Below are 25,126 nucleotides of genomic sequence, written 5' to 3'. Positions count from 1 at the left end.
TGATAAAGTTGCCGCAACTACCTAGAGATTACCTACTATCTGTATATAAAGTCTCCATGGTAATAATCAGGTCTTTTTCCTACAACAGGTGGTAAAAATTCTTTTAAGAATGACAGGGCGATATAATGTTTAATCTTATAAAACATGCTTAATTTACGCTTCTTTCTTCTCTCTGATAACAAGTCCCATCCAGTCTCATAATACAGAACTATGCTCAGCGTGTATTTGTGTAGGCCAGTTACTATATGAGCAGCCTCAAGCTGTAGTCTTTGTTAACTTGTTCGAATCTTCAATCAGACTCCCATCCCATACCTCACAAACAAGATATTAAGGTCATAAAATCTTCAAATGGTGGTTTGAAAGGGTGTACGTGACTGGAAGACAATGAATTACAATGACTTTACAAGGGTCTTACAGCCCCGCACACCCTTTCAAAACACCGTGTGACGAATTTATTATCCTTAAGATCTTGTTTTTTAGCGCATCATTAACAACAACATTCAACCTTCGCCAGAATGAGACGCAAAACGTCCCTTCTGGATATTTCCTGAACGGTCATAAAGGGAGATAACACGGGATGGCTTAGTTTATGACAAAACTGATCTAGTTTGAGCTTTTTGTTAAACAACAAGTAATGAACAGAAACAGTTATTTTGACACAAACAAATAAGAAATTATGGCACTAATTTTATTGGTCTGTGTTTACTCATAACTGTATACGCTAACTCTAAATTTCGAAGCGATAAGCCGTTTGACAGCCACATTCCATCTAAGGTCAAGGTCATTCGTACAACCCATGTAGTGTATCATGTGACAGATTTGAAGGGCTCTACGGGTTCGTACACCCTGGCAAATTCGTTTACATGGTTTCGTATGCTTAGGCTCCTGGTCAATTCGAAGAGTAATAATATTAGTTACACGGTGTTTTGTAAAGGTGTGCGGGACTGTAAGACCCTTGTAAATTCCCTATTTCCTGAGGCGCAACAGGAAATGCGGAATTTACCCCAATGAACTGCACTAACTCATAAACAAATAATCCTAAATGACTAAATTAACGAAAAGTAAATAGGAAAAACACACCAACTCTGCAGAATTTTGCTGACTTTTGATACCATCCCCTACCGATGAAATCAACATCGCACGTGCCTCTCGCTTACTTGGCTGATGCCGTTGCTGTTGCTACACCCTGTAACAAATCTATACAGTATCGAATGAAAATAATGATGGTTTGTTGAACAACTTTATTTTGTTGACAAAAAATATAACAAAATTCTGCAGAGTTGCTGTGTTTTTCCTATATACCTTGGCGTTATTTTGAGTCATTTACCATAATCGAAAGACTGTGAGATTGAGTTTAAAATACTTAAAATACTTAGCCCACACAGACAGTTACCAGTTACAGTATACAACCACTGATTTTACATTTGCTGTTTCACGCCTGTCACATCAGTTGTAAGACTGTAATGTCATAAAGTATGGGGCGTACAAACACTTGGCTGATGTTATAAAAAATGTCAAATGCTGATGGATACAGTGCCACTCAATGAACATATCCACCCAGTTATGCACTATTCACTTGATTTTCTCTGGGACAAGCATACATTACAGGGAAAACAAATCTCGTTAACGCAGTGTCGTGTCATTCGCAGCCCTCTCAATTTTCGCTGCCACACAAATGGCACTTTTTGGTGTTGATATTGAAAACAAAATACTGTAAGAGCGCAATAAAGTCTTGATATAGATACCGAGTATACACGTTTTCTTGTACACGAGAGAAAACGTTAACACTTGTAAGTCTTAAAATGGAATAGATGACAAAGATTAGTACTTATGTGTTTTATTATTTAAAAAAAATATCCAGCATATTTAGTTGACTAAATGTCGGGATTAATTTTTTAACGACGTCAAAATAGATGTACTCTTCACATAGCATGTAGGCTATCCTTTCTCTGTGGGGAGTTTTAAGTTACCTTCACCTTTATCCGCATGACCCATGACCTCCAAGCATGGCGGAGGAAGGCAGATTGTTTCTTGGAGTTGACTTCAGCACTCAGCAGGTGAGTGTGCAATTCTGATCAGCTCAGTTATGGCTTGGGTTTAATGTAGATTTGTCTTATAAATGCAGCTGTGAAAATGAATTTGTCTTGCAATGCTTGTCACACACGTGCATAATGTTCTTTTTGTTATCTGCACGAGAAGAGTTTTAAGTAGGTGACGAGGCCTCCAAGGCCTGTCATCAGCTGTGCGGCGAATGATACCTGATAGCAACTGAGATATTTATGTGTGGCCGACTTTCTCTTACAGCAGCTTGCCTTACATTGTGCTGTATAATTAAAATCAATCAATGTTCTATTTAAATGCAGCTTTTCATTTATTGAAATTGCATGTCGCAGTCTTCACTGCACATGACGGAGAGGCTTTTGCATGGACACTTCTCTAACTCGATTAAAAAAACGAAATCACACAACTGGATACATATCACAAGCATGTAAATGTATTAAGTGATTATTTTTTAAATGTGTTTTGTGAGCTGTGAGAATGTCATTCAATAGATTTGATAGTTTATATGCCCCAACAGGTTGACAGTTGTTTCTTCTTATGCAACGGCCCACATACAGTAAGTTGAAATAGATCTACATTTTCTTGCCAGATTAAGACTATTGCAATCAACAGCAGACTTGATGTTACCAACGAATACAATGTCAGGTTTGACACAGAATTACCAGAATACAAGTAAGTCACATTTGTTGCTATAGTTTGTAATATTTTAATGACTGCTAAAACAGTATTCAGTCAGTATTTCTCTCAGTACATAAACTTGGATCATTGATGCAAGATCTACTGTACTGTTGTACAATATTTAATATGCCTATGTATTTTGGAAATTTCTTCTGCAAATTGATAATTCTCTTTTGTAATTTCTCAAGGACGCATGGTGGAGCCAACATACATGAAGACCATGTGACCGTCACTTCCCCAACAGCCATGTGGGTAAAGGTATGTCTCTCTTCATATTCTGATAGCAGTTCCCTCATCACTGTGATATCCTGAAACATAATGAAAACTTTCACAATAATAACTTTAACAATATTAGTGTGTATGCCATTACATGGTCTTTTTGGCAAGGCGAATCAAAGCATTTTGTCAGACACTGGACTAAATTGCTTTGATGTATCCCATGCCCAACACTGACCAGAAGCATACTTTTCCCCAGGCTCTGGACCTCCTGCTGGACAAGATGAAGGCTGACAACTTCCCCTTCTCTAGAGTGGCTGCGCTGTCTGGGACAGGACAGGTAACATTGATGAAGCTTCAGAGAATCGATGAGTGATGATTTTGTCAATATGATGGAACAGCTTTACATGATGCAACTTGTGTCCCAGTGGAACAAACACTGTCTTCTTACAGAAACACTTTAATTATTAAGAATGACACGATACATCATGGGACAAGTGTCGGACGCTTTGTCCTCCAGCCGGGGCTTGTGTGCAAAAAAGCCCGGAGATCAATCGGCACCTACTTACGAACCTTAAACAGAAAAGAGAAGCATGAATATAGCAAAGCATCCATAAAATGACAGTGATTTAACCACAGTTACTACAAAACTGCTTATGATTTTCTAAATTAAATGTTTTGTGTTTCTCAGAATATGTAAATTTCAATGAGGTAACAGGCGTTACTGCCAGTACAAACTTTCTGTGTTGGTTTTCTTCACGTTGTAAACCAAGAGTCACCGTAGTCTGATTGGTTGAAAAACATGATCAAATGGTATTTGATTCTGAGAAACTCCAAGACTATTCGCTGAGTGCTGACACATAGAAACATCGGAAACAATGGTTTTGTTGTATCATCCACAGTGGTGACGTCATTCATATATTATAGTCAGATTTTTCCTTATCCTGACTCATGTTTATTTGCTCATCTCCTCTTCTTGGCAAAGGTAGTGGAACACCTGAAATCCCTTGAAGTTCCCTTCTAAAAGAAGCAGAAGTAAAAATTACACTTACCCACGAGTAGCCTCCCCTCCCATGCACATTGTCAGCTGATCGGCCATGATATTCACTCTCAACACCCGGAAATTGGCCAACACATGATGTTTATCTCCTACATATCATCTTCTGTATGTACAGCAACATGGCAGCGTGTACTGGAAGAAGGGAGCCAGAGACGTCCTGTCCAGTCTGAACCCCAGCAAGTCCTTCAGTGAGCAGCTTCAGGTACGTAATGGGGAAGGTGTTTCTGAACACTTTGCCCTACTGCTTGAACTTATTGTTTGAATATCATGGAGACAGTGTGTCATGAATACCATGCATACTGTTCGACCTTGTTGTTTGCCTGTCATGGAGACAGTGTGTCATGAATACCATGCCTACTGTTCGACCTTGTTGTTTGCCTGTCATGGAGACAGTGTGTCATGAATACCATGCCTACTGTTCGACCGTGTTGTTCCTGTCATGGAGACAGTGTGTCATGAATACCATGCCTACTGTTCGACCTTGTTGTTTGCCTGTCATGGAGACAGTGTGTCATGAATACTGTGCCCAACTGCTTGAACGAAAATGGACATTTGAATGTTTATATTTACCCCAAAGATGACTCTATGCAAAAAACCTTCAACCTCAACAGATTTACTAAAAAGTCAGTGTTGATTATTTTTTATTGCTGTGACCCATATTGACAGTTCAGATGGTCTTGAAGTGCAAACAAACTGAACCATCATCTGCCTAGAAAGTTATGAGTTAATACCTTAAGGACTTTAGTTTACTGCTATGCATCTACTGAAGCAGGCATGTGTTGGTGTCATTGCAGGACTGCTTCAGTATCAGAGATTCTCCAATCTGGATGGATGCCAGTACGACGAAACAGTGTCGAGATCTGGAGGAGAAGGTTGGAGGACCACAGGTACAATGTCATTTACCACAGCATTAACAAAACGACCACTAGCATAGTCTCTTCTGCAACAGGAATAATACTGCAACTGTGGGTGTATTGTCATTTACTAGTACGAAAACAAGAGATGTGAAAACCGTGATGTGATGTACTTGTCACTGTTTGATTGTACCTGGTCTAGGGGCGAACCTGTAGCAGGTGGTAGTTGCTATTTCTTCATTCCACCTGGTTTTGACCATCCATATTTAGCAGTCACTGTTTCCACCTCATCTCATTTGAGTTACCTCTTATGTCAAATCTATGACCTTAAGGTTACACAGGCCAAATTTTCTTATAGACTTCTGTGGTGTCATTGTATATTTGAAAAAGTAGCAATCTGATATCAATTATTACAGGTACATGTGTGAACAGTCTGGCCTTAAGGCAGCACAGAAAAAATATATGCCTATCTTAAACAGTTTTTCCACATACAGCTAAACACACTCACCGAAGATCTGCAGCAAATGTCATCTGCTTGAAAATACCTGTGGCCACAATCAGATCAAGTCTTCTTGTTTACAATGACAGCACAAATTATCGAAAAACATGATCAGTTTTAATCAAGAGATGGATTTAAAAATGTAAAAATCGTTACATTCTTACACAAAATCAGCCAATCACTGATGCTGTACATTTAAATCTTCACTGAAGGTCCTCTTGAACAATAACATGAAATTGCCATCGTGACATGATCAAGGAAGACAACTCTCTGAAACCAGTTAGTTCTGATAGTCCTTCATGTCTTGAAATGTCTTAAGACTTTGCTGCTTTGAGTATCTTTGAAGTTCTTTGAAGTTAATAGATTGATACTTTGGTAACTCTAATGTATGTTATATCTGGGATTTCATTATGGGATAGATTTTAGGTTTGGTTCAGGCCCATCTGGGATTCATACCCACACCTTTAGAGTCAGGCACCTAATTGCTGAGAAAGTATGATCCCAAATATAATAAGTTACATTTGACCATTTTCTATATGGCATTGTGTATTCACTAAAATACATATCAATTCTAGCTTCATGCTTTCATGGCTGTATGACCTCTGACAGGTGATGAGGATGGTGGAGGTTGCAGCTACTCAGATGATGTCTTCGTAGCAATTGTTTATGCTAGCGGTTGCCATGGCTGTCTAGTTTGTGCAAATGTTTAAAATCCACCGATAATCCACAAAATGCGAGAATGTATGTATCCATCGTAAGATGTTCCAGTGTTTGGAACTTTACCTGAATGTAATCAGTTGGACATATTTAAATTTTCTCCAGTGTTTGACTGACATAACCGGATCCCGAGGATACGAGAGACTGACAGGAAATCAGATTGCAAAGCAGTATCAGACGCAACAAGCTGCATATGAAAACACAGAGGTATACTTTGACAGAGATACCAAATATTGTAATAAGGTGCAGATTTCAACAGTGCGTCTGTTCTGTCCTCTGCCAAGTGTGGTCAGGTTGATCGACAGTTAGGATGTCATCCTTCTTGTTGTCAAGTTGTCAGATTGTCATAATTACAAGCAGATCACTGCTCACTGATCCTCTGATAACGTCCAGTACAATAAAGTAAAACTTGTCATAGTGAATATATGTATATACAACTCTAAAGACTGCATAACTGTTACAATCTTCCTTCTCCTTGGTGACCCGACCTGTCTCATTTGAATATTTGGAGCTTTCTCCTTTTGAGTTCTTGGAATTAGATCAAATTTCAAGCAGTTTGTGATTTCATATGTTACTCATTCAAACTACTATCACCCCATATGATGGAATTCTAAGTAAACAGTCTAGGTTTTTGTGATTCGTTGTTCCAAGGTCTGGGTGCTTGCAATAATATATTTTTATTGCATGATGATCACACACTAGTGGTTGACTAATATACATTTGGTGATGCACATCAATTTCATGATTCACAATATTTGTTAAAATGGCCATTTGAATCCTGTTTCTCACGAGCAGATGTTGATATTGTTTTGTTGCTTTGGCATCAGCAGACGTGACATGTATGTTGAGTCGTATCCCATTTCAGCGCATTTCACTTGTGAGCAGTTTTGCAGCATGTTTGTTTATTGGTGACTACGCCCCAATCGACGACAGTGATGGGTCAGGCATGAACTTGATGGACATTCGTACAAGGAAGTGGTCACCACAGTGTCTTGATGTGAGAAGTAGGGCTGTAACAATCCATGTCAATACACCACTCTATGTCATACTGTGTAGGTCCTGCAGTAGACTTAAAGTGTCCATTTGCCATGCTACAAGTCTGGGCCTGATTCCCAACGTGAATCATTATGAGGCTAGCTTGTGGTGTCCTTTGATGTGATGTTGCTACAATATTGCCAAAACAATGATATTGTCATAATATTAACACAAAACCACTCATTCCTTTAACTATATTTGATGTTGTGTAAGTTGCTGTCAGTTAATCATGTGAGCCATGTTTCTGGACAATCTCATTAAATCAAATCTTTTTTTTTTGACATAATACCCTTCTGTGTGAAGACAGAGGACATATCTGTGGGATATTCTGTCAGAGGAGACCCGTGAAGGCCCGGGTAGAATAGGCCTTCAGCCACCCATGCTTGCAATAAAAGGCGACTAAGAGGCGACTAACGGGATCAGGTGGTCAGGTTCGCTGACTTGGTTGACACGTCATCAGTTCCCATTTGTGCAGATCGATGCTCATGCTGTTGATCATTTGATTGTCTGGTCCAGACTTGATCATTACAGACTGCCGCCATATAGCTGGAATATTGCTGAGTGTGGCGTAAAACTAAACTCACTCACTCACTCACTGTCAGAGGAACCCAAGTGAGTTTAGTTTTCTGCTGCTTTTAGCAATATTCCAGCAATGTCAAGGCAGGGGACACCATAAATGGGCGCCACACATTTTGCCGCGTGGGGAACTGAACCCTTTGGTTTCTGGCATGACAATGATAGGTGTAGATGATAAAGCACTCAGAAATATCATGAAAAGGCCTATAAAACATTCCCAACAATATAATGACATACTTCAAGTACAAATCATGACATATGAACACAGTCAGGATAAAAAACACAAATCCTAAATATCTTTAGAACATTGAATTAGTACCAAGAGAGATCAGATTTATTTCCATGTTTTCACGATGTTAAACTTTAAACTTTACTTTAAACAGGCCTGTGCTCCCAACCTTGAGCAGATGCTGGGCCCAATTGTTCCATCTGCTCAGCTTATTGTAAGTACCTTGTGTGACTCCTGTGTCCCAATATACACTGGATGGTTTTAAACTGAATTCAGACAACTGAGGCAGATAAAGTCTCCAAGTCTCCAAGGTTTTGATGAAGCCAGGGTAAATTATTCTCTTATTGAAAAATGGAAATTTCAGGCTCCTTGTTTTGTTAATCATCAACTCAACTTTCTCTGATGTTAATCCTTTTTGGTAATTGAGGTATATTTGTCAAACTATGTTTACGATCTACACGGAATTTCATTTTCAATTTTGTTGATGTATCTGCAAGTGCGGTAATAAACTTTCCGCTTTTCCGCTGTGTATATTGGTTGTCTCTGTTATACAGGGAAAAGTCAGTCAGTTCCTGGTGGAGAGATATGGCTTCTCACCAAACTGTCAAGTCGGCGCTTTCACTGGAGACAACCCAGGTAGGGTACTTTTCAGGACAGATCTCATTTGTAATTCTTTGATGATGGAAATAAGACCACACAGTTTTGATTTTCTTGTTTACAGAAATGGCTACAACAACCATATTTATATATTTGTTGAAACTATAAAACACCGAAGGATCACTGTTTATGCATTTATGTTTGAGAAGGGGAATTTTATTATTACTGAAATGTTTGATATTCTGTTTTACAGTTTGAATGTTTTTCCACAGCTTCACTGGCAGGCCTTGCTCCAAAACAAGGGGATCTCATTGTGAGTACTGTCTGATCACTTGCACCGATGTCTGTCAGCATAACTAGAGTAGGTGAAGCTGCTTCGGCAATACTCCAGATGTTCTGGTCAGACCAGTGTGTGAAATAATTTATAATTTTTGCTAACCAGTCAGGCTGGCTGTGCCTGAAAGTTACAAGCCAACAAAAAATTCACTAGACCGAAATTTGAATGTAGACACAGGTTTCATCATTGAGCAGCTAATATGAGGAACATTTTTAACAGACCATAATCTTTCATGGTTCAAAAGTATTATAACAAACAAGTCGGAGAGAGTGATATATTTACAAAGTGATCCCATGAAAATGATTTTGTAGATTGACTGGCCTGACTCAGTTTTTACTTGAACAGGCCTGCAGTCCAGTGGATATTTTGCTCACTGGTCCAGACTGCTAGAATATTACTGACAGCTGCACTAAATGACATTCAATTAAACCAGGCTACACGTAAAAGACCCACTGTAAAAAAAGAAATGGCCACAATCAATTTTCAGACATTTATTTAAATTCTGATCTTTTGTATGTTACGTACATGCTGTTTGTTTTGTTTTGTGATCATTACTGTAATGTAAAAGAGTGTTGCATGTTTTGTACATGGTCAGTTTTTCATGGGTTTGTATTCCTCATTTCCTCCATCATCAGGACAATTTCTTACCAACAATTCCAGCCATGGTTTAATTCCATCAATAATTCTGAGAGCTTATATTAAATCAAGGCAAACAATTTTGTGTTTTAGACTCACCTAAAACATCTGTTTTAAACATGTTATGAATACACAATGCCATTACAAACCTGTAACTTTAATATGTCCAGTGGTATGTTGTATCTGCTTGTGTGGATTTGGTACTGTGTAACAGGCAGCAGTAGGGTCCACAGAACATTCATGCTGCAAACAGGGCTCATTTTAATTCAAGGCATGATTTCATTACTTAATTTAAGACAGACCTGTGCTCTACATCACATGCTGTTTGTCCATACATTTGAGTGATGATGGGACCTAATATATACAAATCCACAGAAGCTGCTAGCTACTTGACCAGTGTTCTATGTTTGAAGCACTGACCTGTCCATGAGCTGCTAGCTACTTGACCAGTGTTCTATGTTTGAAGTACTGACCTGTCCATGAGCTGCTAGCTACTTGACCAGTGTTCTATGTTTGAAGTACTGACCTGTCCATGAGCTGCTAGCTACTTGACCAGTGTTCTGCATTTGAAGTACTGACCCCTTCATGAACTGCTAGCTACTTGACCAGTGTTCTACGTGTGCAGTACTGATCCATTCATAAGCTGCTAGCTACTGGACCAGTGTTGTATATTTGAAGTATTGACATGCTACTTGACCAGTGTTGTATTTGCAGGTGAGCCTAGGCACAAGTGACACAGTGTTCCTCTGGTTGACGGAACCCAAACCAGCACTCGTGGGACACATCTTTGCCAACCCTGTGGATACAACAGCTTGTATGGCACTTCTCTGGTAGGATTCAAACAAACCTGTTAGGATGACATATATGCCAGTGGCAGCTGGGGTGTTAGGGGCAATGTACTCAGGTGCTCAGTGTTGCTGACAGATGTATGTTATTGTGCACCAAACACAGGTCATTGCATGTCATATTGATCACCAGATTGTCAGGTCTGGGGGCGGTGGGTTAGTCTAGCGGTTAAGGTGTTCACTCATCATACCAAAGATCTGTATTTGATTCCCCACATGGGTACAATATATATGTAAAGCCCATCTCTGGTGTACCCTGCCATGATATTGCTAGAATATTGCTAAAGGTGGCATAAAACCTCACTCACTCACTCACTCACTCACTCATGTTTGTTATAGCAAACATGTAATACATAACTGTAGTGGCCATAAAATTTCTGTGCTGGTATTTGAATCATGGACCTTCTGAAGTCAGAGGCCTTATCCACATGACCCTGTCAACAAACTGACAAGGATGTCATATCTGTGGGATGACTACACATCCTTCTACATAACTGACTTGAAAAATGTTATTTTCATTTTTGTATTCATGTTCATGGTAAAATGTTGTTAAGATGTTAATATTTGCTTATGTGACTAAATATTCTTGGCAAACAATTGTAACTACAGACCGTATTCTGTTTATACCAGTGCATGTAATATTGTGTTTTGTTGCAGTTTCAAAAATGGCTCTCTAACAAGAGAAAAGGTTAGAGATAATGTTGCTGATAAGTCTTGGGACAAATTTGGAGAGCTTCTGCAGAAATCCCCCGTTGGAAATAATGGCAATATAGGTTTGAAATATTATGTCTGTTTTAGTTTTGGTATGTTTAGGGTTCCATGTTAGTTACGTGATTAATTTCTCGTGGAGTCTTTATCTTTGCTGCTAATTTTGCTTCCTGTTCTTTTACAGGATAATGCATTTATGTCATATATTCTTTTGGCGTAACATCAAACCTTCTTGTTTGAGTCACAACATGCAATCATATTCCAGGTATCAGGTTTGACCATATAAAACTGTTAAATGTTCCTTATCCTGACTCATGCTTATCCTGCTTGTCTCTCCACTCTGTGTGAATGATAGTGGAACACTTGAAATCCCTTGAAGTTCGTTTCCTTCAAGAGGACATAAAATCACACTCACCCATGAGTAGCCTCCCTTTATAATTTGGCACACTTTTTTGTCACATGACCGGCCATGCTTATCTCCTCCATCGTCCTAGCGAATGGTTATGGAGGCATCATATATGTTATATGGTCTCTGGTTTCAAAGAACTGATTGTATTGTTAAACTCCAAGTGGTACCTTTATCAATTCCTGGTGTCAAAATTTGTTATATGGTCTCTGCTGACACAAAGGGTACTTACTGGCTGTATACTACAATGAAAGTCTGAACATATATTTGTAAGAATTTGTATCTATGTCTTCGATTATTATATGGTCTCTGATATCAGACAGCGGATATTATGGTCATCAATTCCTGATGTCAAACTTGAAAACTTAGATATGCTTATAGTGTACAGCCAGTTACTGGTAACTGTACCTACCCACATTCAACTGGATAGGCACAGGAAACATGACTACATGGACAGTGTTTATCTTGGAGAAGTACATTTTAGATGTTTAAAGTGTGAAGATATTACTCGGTGGCCTGAGAAGCGTGAGATTACCTCAAGTGGCAAATTCTTAATTACATGCTGAAAGATCAAATAACTAAAGTCACTGAATTTTGAAAGGTAGATCAAAATAATTCTGTTAGGAGCACATTAAAATCCCATAAGTCATCTTTGCAAGTGCCCCTGTTGCACACTTGATAAACTGGCTTTGAGTGAGAGATTTGTTACAACAATTTAAGTCTGTCTGTTCCAGGAATATACTTTGATATCACTGAGATCCAGCCAGTGGTGGAGGGTGTGTACAGGTTTAATGAGAAGGATGAGGAGGTAGGTTTGTTGTTGCTTGTGGCTGTGAAGCCAAAGAGTACATCCTGATAGTTAGTTCTAGTACTTTATTTGTGTAGTACATGTATTTATCTATCCAGGTTGAACATCCAGTGATTTCACTTGTAACTCCTTCACAAACCTTAAACTTTTGAAGGGTATATATTCATATCTTCATATATTTAATTGATATAATGCTGATTTGATACAGACATGACAAAGTCTGACCATGGAATACCAGCAGAATAATGATAATGTATATAATATACTAAATGAATGAAAATTGTAGAAATTGTTTTCAAAGTAACTACCAGTAAATATTTTTGTATAAATAGATTCAGCAGGCCAAAATGTTCATGTGAATGACATGTCCATGTCTGTCATTTTAGAATGGCTGAAATTCCTATCTTGCCCTTGTCAATCAGTTTTCTGTTCCACGATCAACTCTCTGCCTCTACCACCATGTTGTTGTTGTAGGTCTCATCATTTCCTCCGGAGGTCGAGGTGCGTGCCCTTATTGAGGGACAGTTTATGGCTCGAAGGGTTTACTCTGAAACTCTAGGATTTCAAATAGGTCAGTATCTCAGATGTTTCATACGAAACATGGAACTGAAAAGTTGTAAAATCTCCCATCTCACTTGGTGGTAATAAGTTTCCTGATTATCACAAGGTATAAATCATGGATTCCTGTAATAGTCTTTTAAAAGAGTTTCCAAATTTTAAGGTTGTCAATTTTGTTAATAAGCAAGTGATAAAATCCCCTTGTTACACTTCTCTAAACTTTGATTAAACTCAAGGTCAGGGTCCTTTTTGACCAAGTTTTTTAAAGTTTAGCTGTGGCTTAACACACTGACAAAGGTTTGGACCAAATTTGCAGAAAAAACAACAGATCCCATTCTCACCAGACTTTCAAAATGCCAGAAATATTAACCCCTTTTAACTGACAAAAAATTTTCAATAATTATCACAAACATGTTGATGCATTCTTGAACCGTTTGTGTTTGTGCATTTGCCAATGTAGGGATGTGTTTCTGACAAATATAGGGATCTTTCTTTGACAGTCATACATGTCTTTCTTAGTGGAATGAAGAGGTTTTTCTCTTTAAGACCATGGGGATCTTTCTCTTATCAATAAAGGGATCTTTCTCTTTCACTCAAAGGGATCTTGACCCAACAAGTGAAGGGGATTGCTATTTCAAATGAAGGGGTGTTTCCTCTTAGCAGTGAAGGATTTTTCCATTTCAAATGAAGGGATGTGTCTCTTTCAAACGAGGCAGTTTTCTTTCACCAAAGAACGGGGTCTGGCATTTTCAAATGTAAAGGTTTTTCTCTTACCATTGAAGTGATATGTTTTGAAGGTGAACAATTTTTTTTCTTATGAATGATGGTATAACATACAAGTGCAGTGGTATTATAAGTTATCACATCGTGTCAAGGGAAATACAGGGTTTTATCAGTCCCGAGTAAGCATACAACCTTACGAGGGATTGATAAAACCCTGTATTTCCCAAGACACGATGTGATAACACATTTATCTAGCTGAATGTTTTCACTAACTCAAAACAAAACAACACGCATCGAATCAACTTGCTGCCATGTTGACACCAGCTGATCGTTTGACCTCAATGCACTGCACGTTACTAAAGGCTTGTCGATGCACTCTTTTCTCACTTCGCGTCATCACCGAGGCGTAGCGGGGTGATATGACTTTTGTAGCGGGAGTACATGACTTTTATACTCCCGCTTGCGGATCATGATGGATGTACATGGTATTTTATCAGAGTCATGTGGACCAATCAAAAGTCGACATTCTTACATGAAGCTAGATAATACTTTTTATGTGTATGTGCAATATTTCTTAAGCTATAACATTTCATTAATGTTTCAGGTTATGCTAACAGATAAAGAACAGAATATTCATTACATGGGTATTAATTTTATTGCTCATGTTTTGTCAGGCATCAATAATGGCCGTGATACAGGTAGTGCATGTTGGTACTGTAGAGAAACGTTTCAGTTCGTAACCAGCACAACTCACAAATAATAACATGCTTTAGTGTAAGCCCAAACATTTGTTATAATTATTATAATACATTTTCCACTTTTAGAATTTTTGCTTCTTAGCCAGTTTTGTTGTTTGATGTTTTGTGTTCTTTTTGTCCTTTAGACAGTTCATTTGCAGTTTAGTGTAAAAGATTTGAACTAAACCTTAAATGTCTCGTGTATGAGGAATGTAGCGATGTCTCAGTGTCTCATGTAATCTTGTCAGTGGCATGATATGAACATCAATATGTTTTTCCAGACTCAATTATTTTCAAACTGATGCCATATAGCTGGAATATTGCTGAGTGCATCAATAACTAACAAACGATATGCTACTTTTGCAGTTATTTTTTTAACTTTCATCAGATACGAAACTGCCAACATCTCAGTGTATAGGAAATGTGTCTGTGATGTAAATCTGTATGAGTCCCCTTTGATCACAAAATGTCCTTGCTCAGTGAGTGGACACCCTTTGGAGGCACGTTGTTCTTTGTTCTGTATTTGGCTCTTGTGTCATGTCTCTACATACCTGTGAAGATCTGGAATATAATTTGTTTTCTGCAACCAATGCTTGTCGTAAGTGGCGAGTAACGGGATAAGGTGGCCAGACTCACTGACTTGGTCAACACATGCCATCATGTTCCACATGCATAGACCAGTGCTCATACTGTTGTTCACAGGTTTGTCTGACTGCCACCATATATCTGGAATATTGCTGATTGTGGCATTGAACCACCAAACAAAACATCTCGCAACAAAATATATTAATTTATTATTTTTAGTGAAGGAACGCAGCAGTGTATTGTGAGAAGAAAGGCATTATGTATTGAGAAATGTGTCATATTGTAAAGTGTTTCATTCATACTTTGGTTCCTGTTTGACAATAATGTGAACTCACATGGTTCATGATAACTTCTTTCTTATGTTATATGCCATGTTTGCATGATGCCAGAGATTGCTTAGTTTTCTAACTCCCCGGACTGAAAGTCATGTGAGCCTGTGTCATGGCCTCCAGCATTGGCATTGTAAACATCTTGTTCTTCAAAAAACACTGCAGCCAGAATTTCAATCCTGAATCCTCCTACATTTGTTTGTGGGGATATATGCTTGTTGGTAAATCCGTATTCAACACATTACTGATGACCACTATTCTGAATTTTTTTTAAATCAAATTGTAATTTTCTCACAGCATCCATTTTTTTCTCTGAAATTAGAAAAGTATGAACTAAAGCAGCTGAAATAAAAAAACCCAAAACAGCTGATCAGTGCCACAAGGTTCCAAACAAGCATACTGCTTCATATGTATGGAAACCTTTGACGTCAGGATTTGTCTACAAAATGTTTGAATAGCAAAGATGACAGGAACTTATTTAACTGCTGTAAACTGTTGACTACAGATACATACTTAGGTGAGCTACAATGCATTGCTGTAATGAGGAGTTACTACTTGTGTGGTTCTCATAACAGTTGTCATCTTCTAGATCTTTTGACTCAGTTCACATCTATAGAAATTTGTTGTCAGCCTTTTAGCTTATTTTCATGCTAAATGCTTTGAGTTTCTTATCAAAGTTTAAAATAAAAAGCCTGTCCCATCACTCTAGATGTGCCATGTTTCTGATGGACAGCCTAAGATAACAGCTAGCCAGTCTGATGGTATGGAAGTTTAGTTAGATGCTGTATGCATCTAAGTAAATTTACCATATCTTGGTATCTTGTCTGGTGGAATCCATTTTTACCTGGTAACATTTTTAAGTTACCATTCCTTAGGTTGGGCTGATTTCTTGGCTTATTTAATACACTGAGTGAAGACACTGCATTACAGTTTCTCATGTGGGTTAGGCAAGCTGTTGAGGTCTTCACTTTACCAGAAGGAATTAAGTTCTAAGATTTCTTATTCTTTCACTTCATCAACAGTAGCATTTATGTATAAAATATTGGTGAATTCCATGGCTATCCAGTGGGATACATTTTGATGCCAATCCAAATTCTTGGTCGGAAACAGTAGCTGAAAATATGAGGTATGGAGCACAATAATTTTCAAATTTGATAGTAAACTAAAGATGAAAGGGTGTGTCCTGTGAAATATGATCCTGTGGTATATTTAAGTTGTTGACATCTGCTGCAGATTCCAACACCCGAGTGATTGCTACAGGAGGGGCATCCATGAACAAGGCAATACTCCAGGTGATCTATGTACACATTCCTTTGTTATTACCTAGTTAAAGACTTTGCCAAACATCCATTCTCAAATTTCAAGTCCCAGTATTTTTTTTAACACACTGAAACAGTTGACTTGTTTTTTAGATGTAGTGTCTGAGTAATTTAACATCCTACATAGATGATATATTGCTTTTTTGTTTTGTCTCTCTGATTAGAAACTGTTTTAAAAGAAAGGATGTTTTTTGTTACAATATTTAGTAATACATGTAGTTTTCATTTCATAAGGAGGAAGCACATGCAATATTTTGTTTTTTGTTTCAGTAATTTCTATAAATGTATATTATAACTTTGAGGCTTCGTTCATTGTGTTTTGTTTTCATGGATAATTTACTGGTCTTCACTATGTTGACAATACAAAGGTAGACAGTTGGCGTGCAAGTGTTTATTTTAGCGTTATGTGTTCTATTTGTGCCAGGTTTTGTCCGATGTGTTCAATGCCCCAGTCTATATCAAGGATGTGTCTAACTCTGCCGCCCTAGGATGTGCGTTCAGGGCCAAACACAGTGAGTTTTGTTTGGTTTTGCTGCTACACACATACAAACACTTTCTCCATAATATATACTTAATATATGCACTGCAGTAGTCCACATTAAGCAAACATACCATATAATAATCCACCAACTCTTACAAAACTTAGCTATAGTGAAACTACCACCATACTAATTAGATAAAATATAAAGGCACAATGTCACTCACTATATTTCTCTAAAAGTCTGAACCATGAAGGTCCCACGGTAGAATAGGCTTTCAGCAACACATGCTTGCCATAAAAGGTGGCTATGCTTGTTGTAAGAGGCGACTTATGGGATCGGGTGGTCAGGTTCGCTGACTTGGTTGACATGTAATCGGTTCCCAGTGTGTAGATCGATGCTCATGCTGTTGATCACTGGATTGTCTGGTCCAGACTCGATTATTTACAGACCATATAGCTGGAATATTTGCTGAGTGCGGTGTAAAACAACTCACTCACTCACTCACTCACTCTCTAAAAATCCATAATGCATTTCTCTCGGTAAGTCAACTGTCAGCCCTTGGGGAAGTTACCATAAAATATATTCCCCAAGGGATGTATTTAGATTACAGTATTGATGTAAAAAGTGATGAACATATGCGACACGTATTAAATTAGCTCTCATGCCCTCTACAGGCCAAACATTTTTTCAAGCAAACCCCATAGAGTTATGTCCCTTGGAATGCTTTTTACAAATGCTACTAATCCTGTAATGCTACTGGTGAGTGAGGCCAGTTCAGCAAAGACCATCAAAAACATGTGCGAGAGTGTACCGAGCAGTCATTTATGGTCCCTTTATGGCAAGTGTTATCTGTTATGTTTGGAAACTCTTTGCCTCTTTGACATTGCCTAATTATTGATGTCAAACATGTTGTGAGGGATAATAAGTATTTAACTGCATTCATTAGAAGCTGAAACAAGTGCAGGATATGAACTACAGGCTAAAATTTTGTCGAAAACATGTGACATTGTGCGTTTGACTATAACTCCATCAAGTTATGATAAATACGAATACAAAAGACATCTAAAGTAACTTATCTTAAATTAACTTACCTAATATGCGAGATACTAAATCAGGCAGAGTTCACAGGAGCGACCAGAACATGAACATTTGAACCACTAATCCTGCCCCTATGTTTGATCAAGCATTTCATCTTATCCCAGGTAATTAATGCTCATGATGTTGATCACTGTATTATCTGGACCAGACTCACTTATTTAGTTGGAATATAGGCAGAGTATTGCTGACTGCTGCGTTAAACAGCAAGCGAGCAAGCAAGCAAGCAAGCAAGCAAACAAACTAACAAACAAACAATGAAACAATGCTCTGAGAGGAATTGTTCAGGACTAGAGTCACATATGTTGTTCTTGTTCCTGCCAGGTTGGCTGGGACCGGGAGTGCCCTACACGGAGGTGGTGAAGGGAGTCAATGAACCAGTATGCATAGCCACCCCCACCCCCGGGGCGGACAAGGTAAGTACAATGCTAATCCATGCATTACTTATCTCAGAGGAACATGGTTCATGATTAATAATCGATGGTTAACATAGTGATCACTCTCTCTTAATCATTCTGATATAATTCTGCAAAAGGGGAAATCTGTTTGTATTCTTACCCAGAGCCACCAGTTCAGGCACATAAACAATTGTCTTTTTGCTTGAGTAGGACAACAATTTCAGTTGATGAATTAAATTTACTCACGGGAAATCTTAGTGATTCAGAAGTTTACAGTTTCTAAATATTAAAATTGTTTTCTTTTAAATTTTGATAAACCCAAGTCCTTTCTGAATAGGACATGTTGCACCAATTTCTGGTTTGCAACAAGTAAACAGATATTTTTTCTTCAGGTGATGAAAATGCCAACTTGACAGTCCTAGTCTTCTTTGTATCAAGAATGTATTCACTTGCTTTGGTCTGTCATGTCCCCTGTAAATGTTGTTTCAGATTTATGAGCCATTGTGTGCCCGCTACAAGGTGTTAGAAGAGAAGATAGCTCAAAGAGACTCCTGATTCGACAAATCCTGCCAACACTTAGAGACCTTGTGACCCCATTAACCATGGCCATATATTCAGATGTGTGAATGAGATGTCTGTCTGTGGGGTCAACAAACCATCTTGAATCTGGAGGACCTTTGAAACTGTCACTATTTCCCAGATTGTTGTCTCTACATTCCTCCCTCACAACTGAATACATACCAGACCTTACATTCACAGGAATCACTTATTTGTATCCAGCGCATACAACCATGACCTGGTTTCAAAGTTTAACCACTGAAAACATTAGAAATAGTTGATGACGTTGTTAACAAAACTAATGAAAACTGATGACTTCAGATATATCTTCCAAAGTTTTATATACGTCTACGTCTATTGCTTTGTTTGTTTTTGTGTTTGTTTGTTTGTTTGTTTAACACCACTCTCAGCAATATTCCAGCTATATGGTGGCAGTATATAAGTAATCAAGTCTGGACCAGACATTCCAGTGATCAACAGCATGAGCATCGATCTACACCAGTTGGGATACGATCATGTGTCAACTATGTCAGAGTGCCTCACCACCCGATCCCATTGCCTCTAACGACAAGCATAGGTCTCTGAAGATCAGTTCTAACCCGAATCTTCATGGGCCTGTGCACATTGCCTCAGTATCAGGCAGTGGTTTAGCTTTGTACAATGACAATGTGAGAACTCTTTTAGCTAACATCAGTTATCCCCCTCAAAATACCAGACACATGGCACTGTTGCTCCAGAAGGTGCTGTATGTATTCAGTGAGTGATAGAGTACTGCCAAGTTGTTCAGTGTAAAGATTTCCACAAAATTATACACCAAGTGTCTGTGACACAATTTGTTATATCTGTCAGTTTGTTACTTGTGTGTTTGTTATAAGCTCAATTTAATGTATTGACAATGTAAAGTATTAAGAGAGTGTCTCTTATTCAAGAAAATGGTAAGAAGTGCTGAACATGTTTTTATATAGCTTGGCATTTAACACTTTAGGCGAGAATATCGTGTTGTGGTGATTGAAAATTTTGTGAATTTGTTGTGACATAAATATATATGAAAATTAAAAGATAAGTGTATGACCCCTTTATTGATGTCTTGATGGTGTGGGACCATGATAAGCAATCCTATCAACCCACTTGCCCATTTGTATTAGTTACTGAACAGAACTCCCTAAAGTTATCTATTACGAGCTGTGTGGTACATGTTGAAAGTGAGGTGAATGTAGTATTATGTGTCCAAGCCAAATCGTAAGTAATCAACCAATCCATACCAGAGTTACCTCCCTTGTTGTCAATCCAAAAAAAATCCCACCAATTAAGAAATGCTACCACTTACCTCTCTCAAGATGAACAGTGTGAATTCTGACACATTTGAATGAGATTGTTGCTCTTGAATGGACCTTGATAATGCAGTTCGCAGAAACGATTTACTTGATACACATTTTCAATTTCACTGAAACTTGAGGAGTTGTGCTCTAAGACAGATACAGGACATAGGACTGTACTTTCATCTGGAAACTTTGTTCCCACAAATGTACCTTAATGTAAGCACTAACAATTGTTTATCATACCTAAAACTGTGTAAGGAAAGTAAACAAGGAGGTACGATTTTAGCCATATTCCAGCAATATCACTGCAAGGGACACCATATATGGGCTTCACACATTGTACCCATGTAGGCAATGAAACCGATCCTTCTGTGTGATGAGTGAATGGTGTAAACTCTATAAATTGTCAACACAACATGTTATTTGGATAATGGGCATTTCAGTGTGCTTGCAAATGATGTACAATGTTTGTACAATGTGAATGTGCTGTGAGATGTACATTGTTGCCGTGGAAGGTACAACTTCGTTTTCAAGTAGGGCAATCTTTAGTGTGATCTGTTGTGTGTGTAAACATGGGAAATCCGTGCATAATGAGTTAAACAGAGATTCATTCCAAAGAGATCAATATATGACTTTGTGTATATGTGATAACTACCGAGAACTAGTCTGTCACAATTGTTTTATGCTTGCTCTAGACAGTATGACAGGAGTAGTGAGTGTCAGGATTTTATGATGCTTTCAGCAATATTCCAGCAATATCACGATAGCTGACACCAGAAATGGCTTCACTCATTGTGTTCTTGTAGGAAATCAAGCCCAGGACACTTGAACCACAATCAAACAGTCCTGTAGAGACTACGTGTACTGAGTTTTAAGACTGGGTGTCTGTGTGGGCTTGTCAATAGATCAGGGTCAGTGTGGTCTTGTTCTTATTGTTTCAAATTTAGCAAATATGTATGTAGAAATATAAATTCCTCAGTAAGAAATTGTGAAAGTCCTAATATAAACATAAGTCTAATCATGCATTTATTTTGCATTAATATACATGGGTCACAAACAAACACTGGAATCAGTACAGTAGATGTTTTTTATGGGTAAGCAAATCATTAGAATGAACTATCATTGATTTCAGAAGTACCATAGAGCTGATTAATCAAGACATCTTGTAGTGTTTGACTTAATTCATTATGCATATATAGTTTGTGCAGTATGATTTTACATTTAATGATAATACAGGTGATCATTTTTTCATTAAGTATATTGAGGGTATCTGCATATGAACTTGTGTCACAAATATCATGTATTCCTTCACTAGTATATATTATTCTGAGAACCATCACAGGATTAGTTCATTTATGCACAGATATTTAGATGTTCCCAAAAGCTTGCCTAAGACTATTTGTTTAATCAACCAGGCATGGTTTAACATTTTGGGAATTTTTTGCTGATTTTGTAAATTTATCATTTTTTCTTATTTGTTTTGTGATGAAGGGGTGCATACAGCTTTTGGAGAATGGTGTGTGTGGACTCTTAAGAAAGGATCGGTCACACATTTCATTTTCACCTGTTTTCAAAGGTCATTTAATAGACTTTCAGGACAAAAGTGGGGGGTGCACCCCTACCCCCTCTGGTTCGCCTATGTAATGCCTCACTCAGCAGACCTACAGCTGTATGAGAACGACCTGTGAAAAAACTTTCTGAATTAGACAATCCAGTGATTGATATGAACACTTGGATACTGTGACACACCTTCGGATAATTTTTTTGCCTTTTACGAGGTTGCTGGTCTGAATCAAAACCTGAGGTAATAGACGTCATTAGTAGTTTTGTTTAATGTTAATTCACATTTAATATACACGATCTTGGAAAGGATCAAGGGGGACAATAGTAGTATGTGAATAAATGTGCCACTTTCAACAGAGATCATGAATGGGTGTTGCCAGTTCACTTGTTGGACATCAAACACATGTCTCTGTTGTTGTAACTAGGAGACATGATACTATCTTGAATATTATCACTTGGAAATTGGTTTGGAGAGCTGTATCATTTCAACAGGATGCCCCCTATCCAGCCATGTCAGATATGAAGTTTATCTCATATAATCGCCACGAGCCACTCTGGGCAGTATCGCCTGAAACACTTGTATTGATAGTTGATTACAGGTGTGACCTACCTGATTGTGGGTTCATAATTCTGGTTCAGGTATGCTATGTACTGATTTTGTCCATGGTATCTGTAACTCTCTGAGCCATCAGAAATGAGGTATTGGGAAAATTTTGCACAAATCCCATCCCTCCTGGACGTGATTTCATATTACAGTGTGTTTGATTCCTTTTTAGACTGATGAATTACTAACATAAAATCTAATAATTACACCAAAACCAAATTTTGCAAATGACATGAAATCGACAGACCAACTCTGTTGTTTTGTCTCATAATTATTTTGTTGCCACTTTTTCGCTATTTTTGGAGGGGAAAGACCTCTTGCTGGTAGAACAGCCAGGTTTGTGAGTTGCATGTGTGAAATCAAAATTTTACTACACACATGTGTTGATTACCTGGCTGATCAACCAGCAAGTGGTTCCCCCTCTTGAAAAGTATAAAAAGTTACAACAAAATAATGATAGTTTGTGAAACAAGTTTTTGGTTTTGTTGCAATTATTAGTGTTTGTGTGAATGAGCAGTTCATCGGTCTCAAATGAAATCAAAAGGAGTGCATTATGTTAAATATATAGCTGTTCTCATATCTGTGATAACAATAACATGGGCGATCGTTACACGGTTATTTTTGGGATAAGCAATCACCATCAAGATGTATCCAAGGGAGTTCAATGTGAACAACATAGACATGGGGATTAGTAAAGAAACATGCTCTGGAGGTCCTGATTTAATTTTCTGATCAGGTACCTTGTCAGCATTGTCTTTAAACAAATTTCTTCATCAAATTTCTATTGTTGCTGTAGGACCCTGTACCTATGAACTGTCTCAAGAATGATTATGTATGCAAACAAATGATTATATAATGAACAGAATAAACTGATATCCAAGAGTTTGGTGTTTGTCCTACTTTGTCAGTTGACTGGGGTAGATCTGGGAAGATTTGGTCTACAGTAAGTCATGCTTGTCATGAAAGGCAACTAACGTGATTGAGTGGTCATACTCCTGGCTTGATTGATATGATTGTCTGATCCAAACTCGATTATTTACAGACCGGTGCCATATAGCTGCAGTATTGCTGAATGCAGTGTTTAGCAAGCAGCCAAGCTGTACTTACTACCAAAAAGAGTCAAGTTGTTCTATAAAGATCAGTTCGGACATGATGGTAGAAAATGCTTGAAAGCCATCGTACTAATTGTTCTGTTGTTATGCGGGCTGATTTTCATATTGCGATAAATTTAGATAATTTATTAGATATTGTGATTTATTACCTACGGAGGCGAACATATAGGGGTTCACATTTACATACGATGCCCCAGGGCAAAATATCACTTTGTTATGGTGACATGACGTCATGAACAATGCTATGACGTCTCTTCTTATTTGGCGTTGCGTTCTACATGCGGCGACGGCGACGACTTCGGTACTAACCAGAATATACATATGTCCATATCCCACTATGTTTACGACACACATGCCTAACTATCGGTATATCCTTCGCTCTCGCTCGGGAAATACCAACATATAGACACTCGTGTCGTATTCATAGTATGACATGGCCACTCATATAATATCCTCTATTTATAACATACGAGGGCGAATACATCGGGGTTCATACTTTTCATACGATGCCCAAGGCAAAATGTCACTTTATGAACAATGCCATGACGTTGCAATTGTAGAATGCAATGTTCTCTGGCGTTACTTCTATATGCGGCAACGGCGGGTAGCTAGTCTGTGTTTGAAAGTACATTTGGGTTTATTTTCCTCAAATTGAAGATCTGGGTAATAAACACAATCTTATATTTGTGCGCTTACCATACTATGTTTAAGCCACTCGTGCCTAAATATAGGTATACCCCCCCTCTCGCTCGGGAAGTACCAACATTTAGGCACTAGTGTCGTAAACACATACTATGATATGGGCACTCATATAATATCCTCTCTATAGGGCCTTAATGTATATAGAATGTTTATTTTGAAGTCATGTATTGCAACAAGGTTTTACGGATATAATGCTGAAGGTAATGGAATAACATGATTTTCAAGATCAGCGTTTTCTTCTACAGAATACACTCTAATGCACTATACCTGATATGTAATTATTTCTACTGTATGGCAGTGATTCATCCAGATTCAGCTCCAGTAATATAACTTGTATGCTTCTATCTGATGTACACCTCTTTATAGCAGAGTTACCCAAACCGGTAGCCGGTAGGCGAGAGATAATGTTGCTATCAGACCGTATTACCAAAGGGAGAAGCATAATACATATTTTTTAACCGCCATATTAAATGTATTAAAGATAATTTTATTTTATGTGGAAGATCGCTACCGGCTACATGGCATGTTGACAAAATGGCATCTGACTCTCGAATGGATTTAAAATCAGTGAAACAAGATCTTACAAGTTTACAACTTCTATAAAAATGGTTAATTCATAAATGAAATAAACGAGTTCAGAGTTCGAATGATTCAATGTATAAAATAGTTTAAATAAAGCAGTGAAATTTGGTGAAATGAATGTCTACAACGTGAACTCAAAAACAGCTGATCGAACGGCTTTCCACCTCCGGGCACTGCATGCATCATATTATGACGTCA

At 38.0% G+C, this 25,126-nt stretch overlaps 1 protein-coding gene across 1 annotated transcript; it reads left to right on the top strand.

Moving 5' to 3' along the window:
* The first annotated feature begins 1,913 nt into the window (after nt 1–1,913).
* Nucleotides 1,914–20,343, top strand: LOC137278245 (xylulose kinase-like). The gene is made up of 19 exons (XM_067810467.1): nt 1,914–2,057; nt 2,651–2,733; nt 2,928–2,997; nt 3,215–3,295; nt 4,131–4,217; nt 4,810–4,902; nt 6,191–6,292; nt 6,951–7,082; nt 8,080–8,139; nt 8,480–8,561; nt 8,795–8,835; nt 10,210–10,325; nt 10,998–11,113; nt 12,189–12,262; nt 12,737–12,833; nt 16,428–16,486; nt 16,938–17,025; nt 18,415–18,506; nt 18,978–20,343. The coding sequence occupies exons 1-19, from the start codon at nt 2,007–2,009 to the stop codon at nt 19,041–19,043; spliced, it is 1,590 nt and encodes a 529-aa protein (XP_067666568.1). The 5' UTR covers nt 1,914–2,006; the 3' UTR covers nt 19,044–20,343.
* Nucleotides 20,344–25,126: the final 4,783 nt, after the last annotated feature.

This window comes from Haliotis asinina, chromosome 3, assembly GCF_037392515.1.
Source record: "Haliotis asinina isolate JCU_RB_2024 chromosome 3, JCU_Hal_asi_v2, whole genome shotgun sequence".
NCBI lineage: Eukaryota > Metazoa > Mollusca > Gastropoda > Lepetellida > Haliotidae > Haliotis > Haliotis asinina.
Note: the sequence above shows the minus strand (reverse complement) of the source record. Positions and strands in the feature narration are given on the sequence as shown.

Coding starts and splice junctions, on each gene's coding strand:
- LOC137278245 (XM_067810467.1), top strand. CDS start 2,007: ATGGCGGAGGAAGGCAGATTGTTTCTTGGAGTTGACTTCAGCACTCAG. Junction 4,903..6,190: donor AGAAGGTTGGAGGACCACAG/GTACAATGTCAT, acceptor AATTTTCTCCAG/TGTTTGACTGACATAACCGG. Junction 12,834..16,427: donor AACTCTAGGATTTCAAATAG/GTCAGTATCTCA, acceptor CATCTGCTGCAG/ATTCCAACACCCGAGTGATT.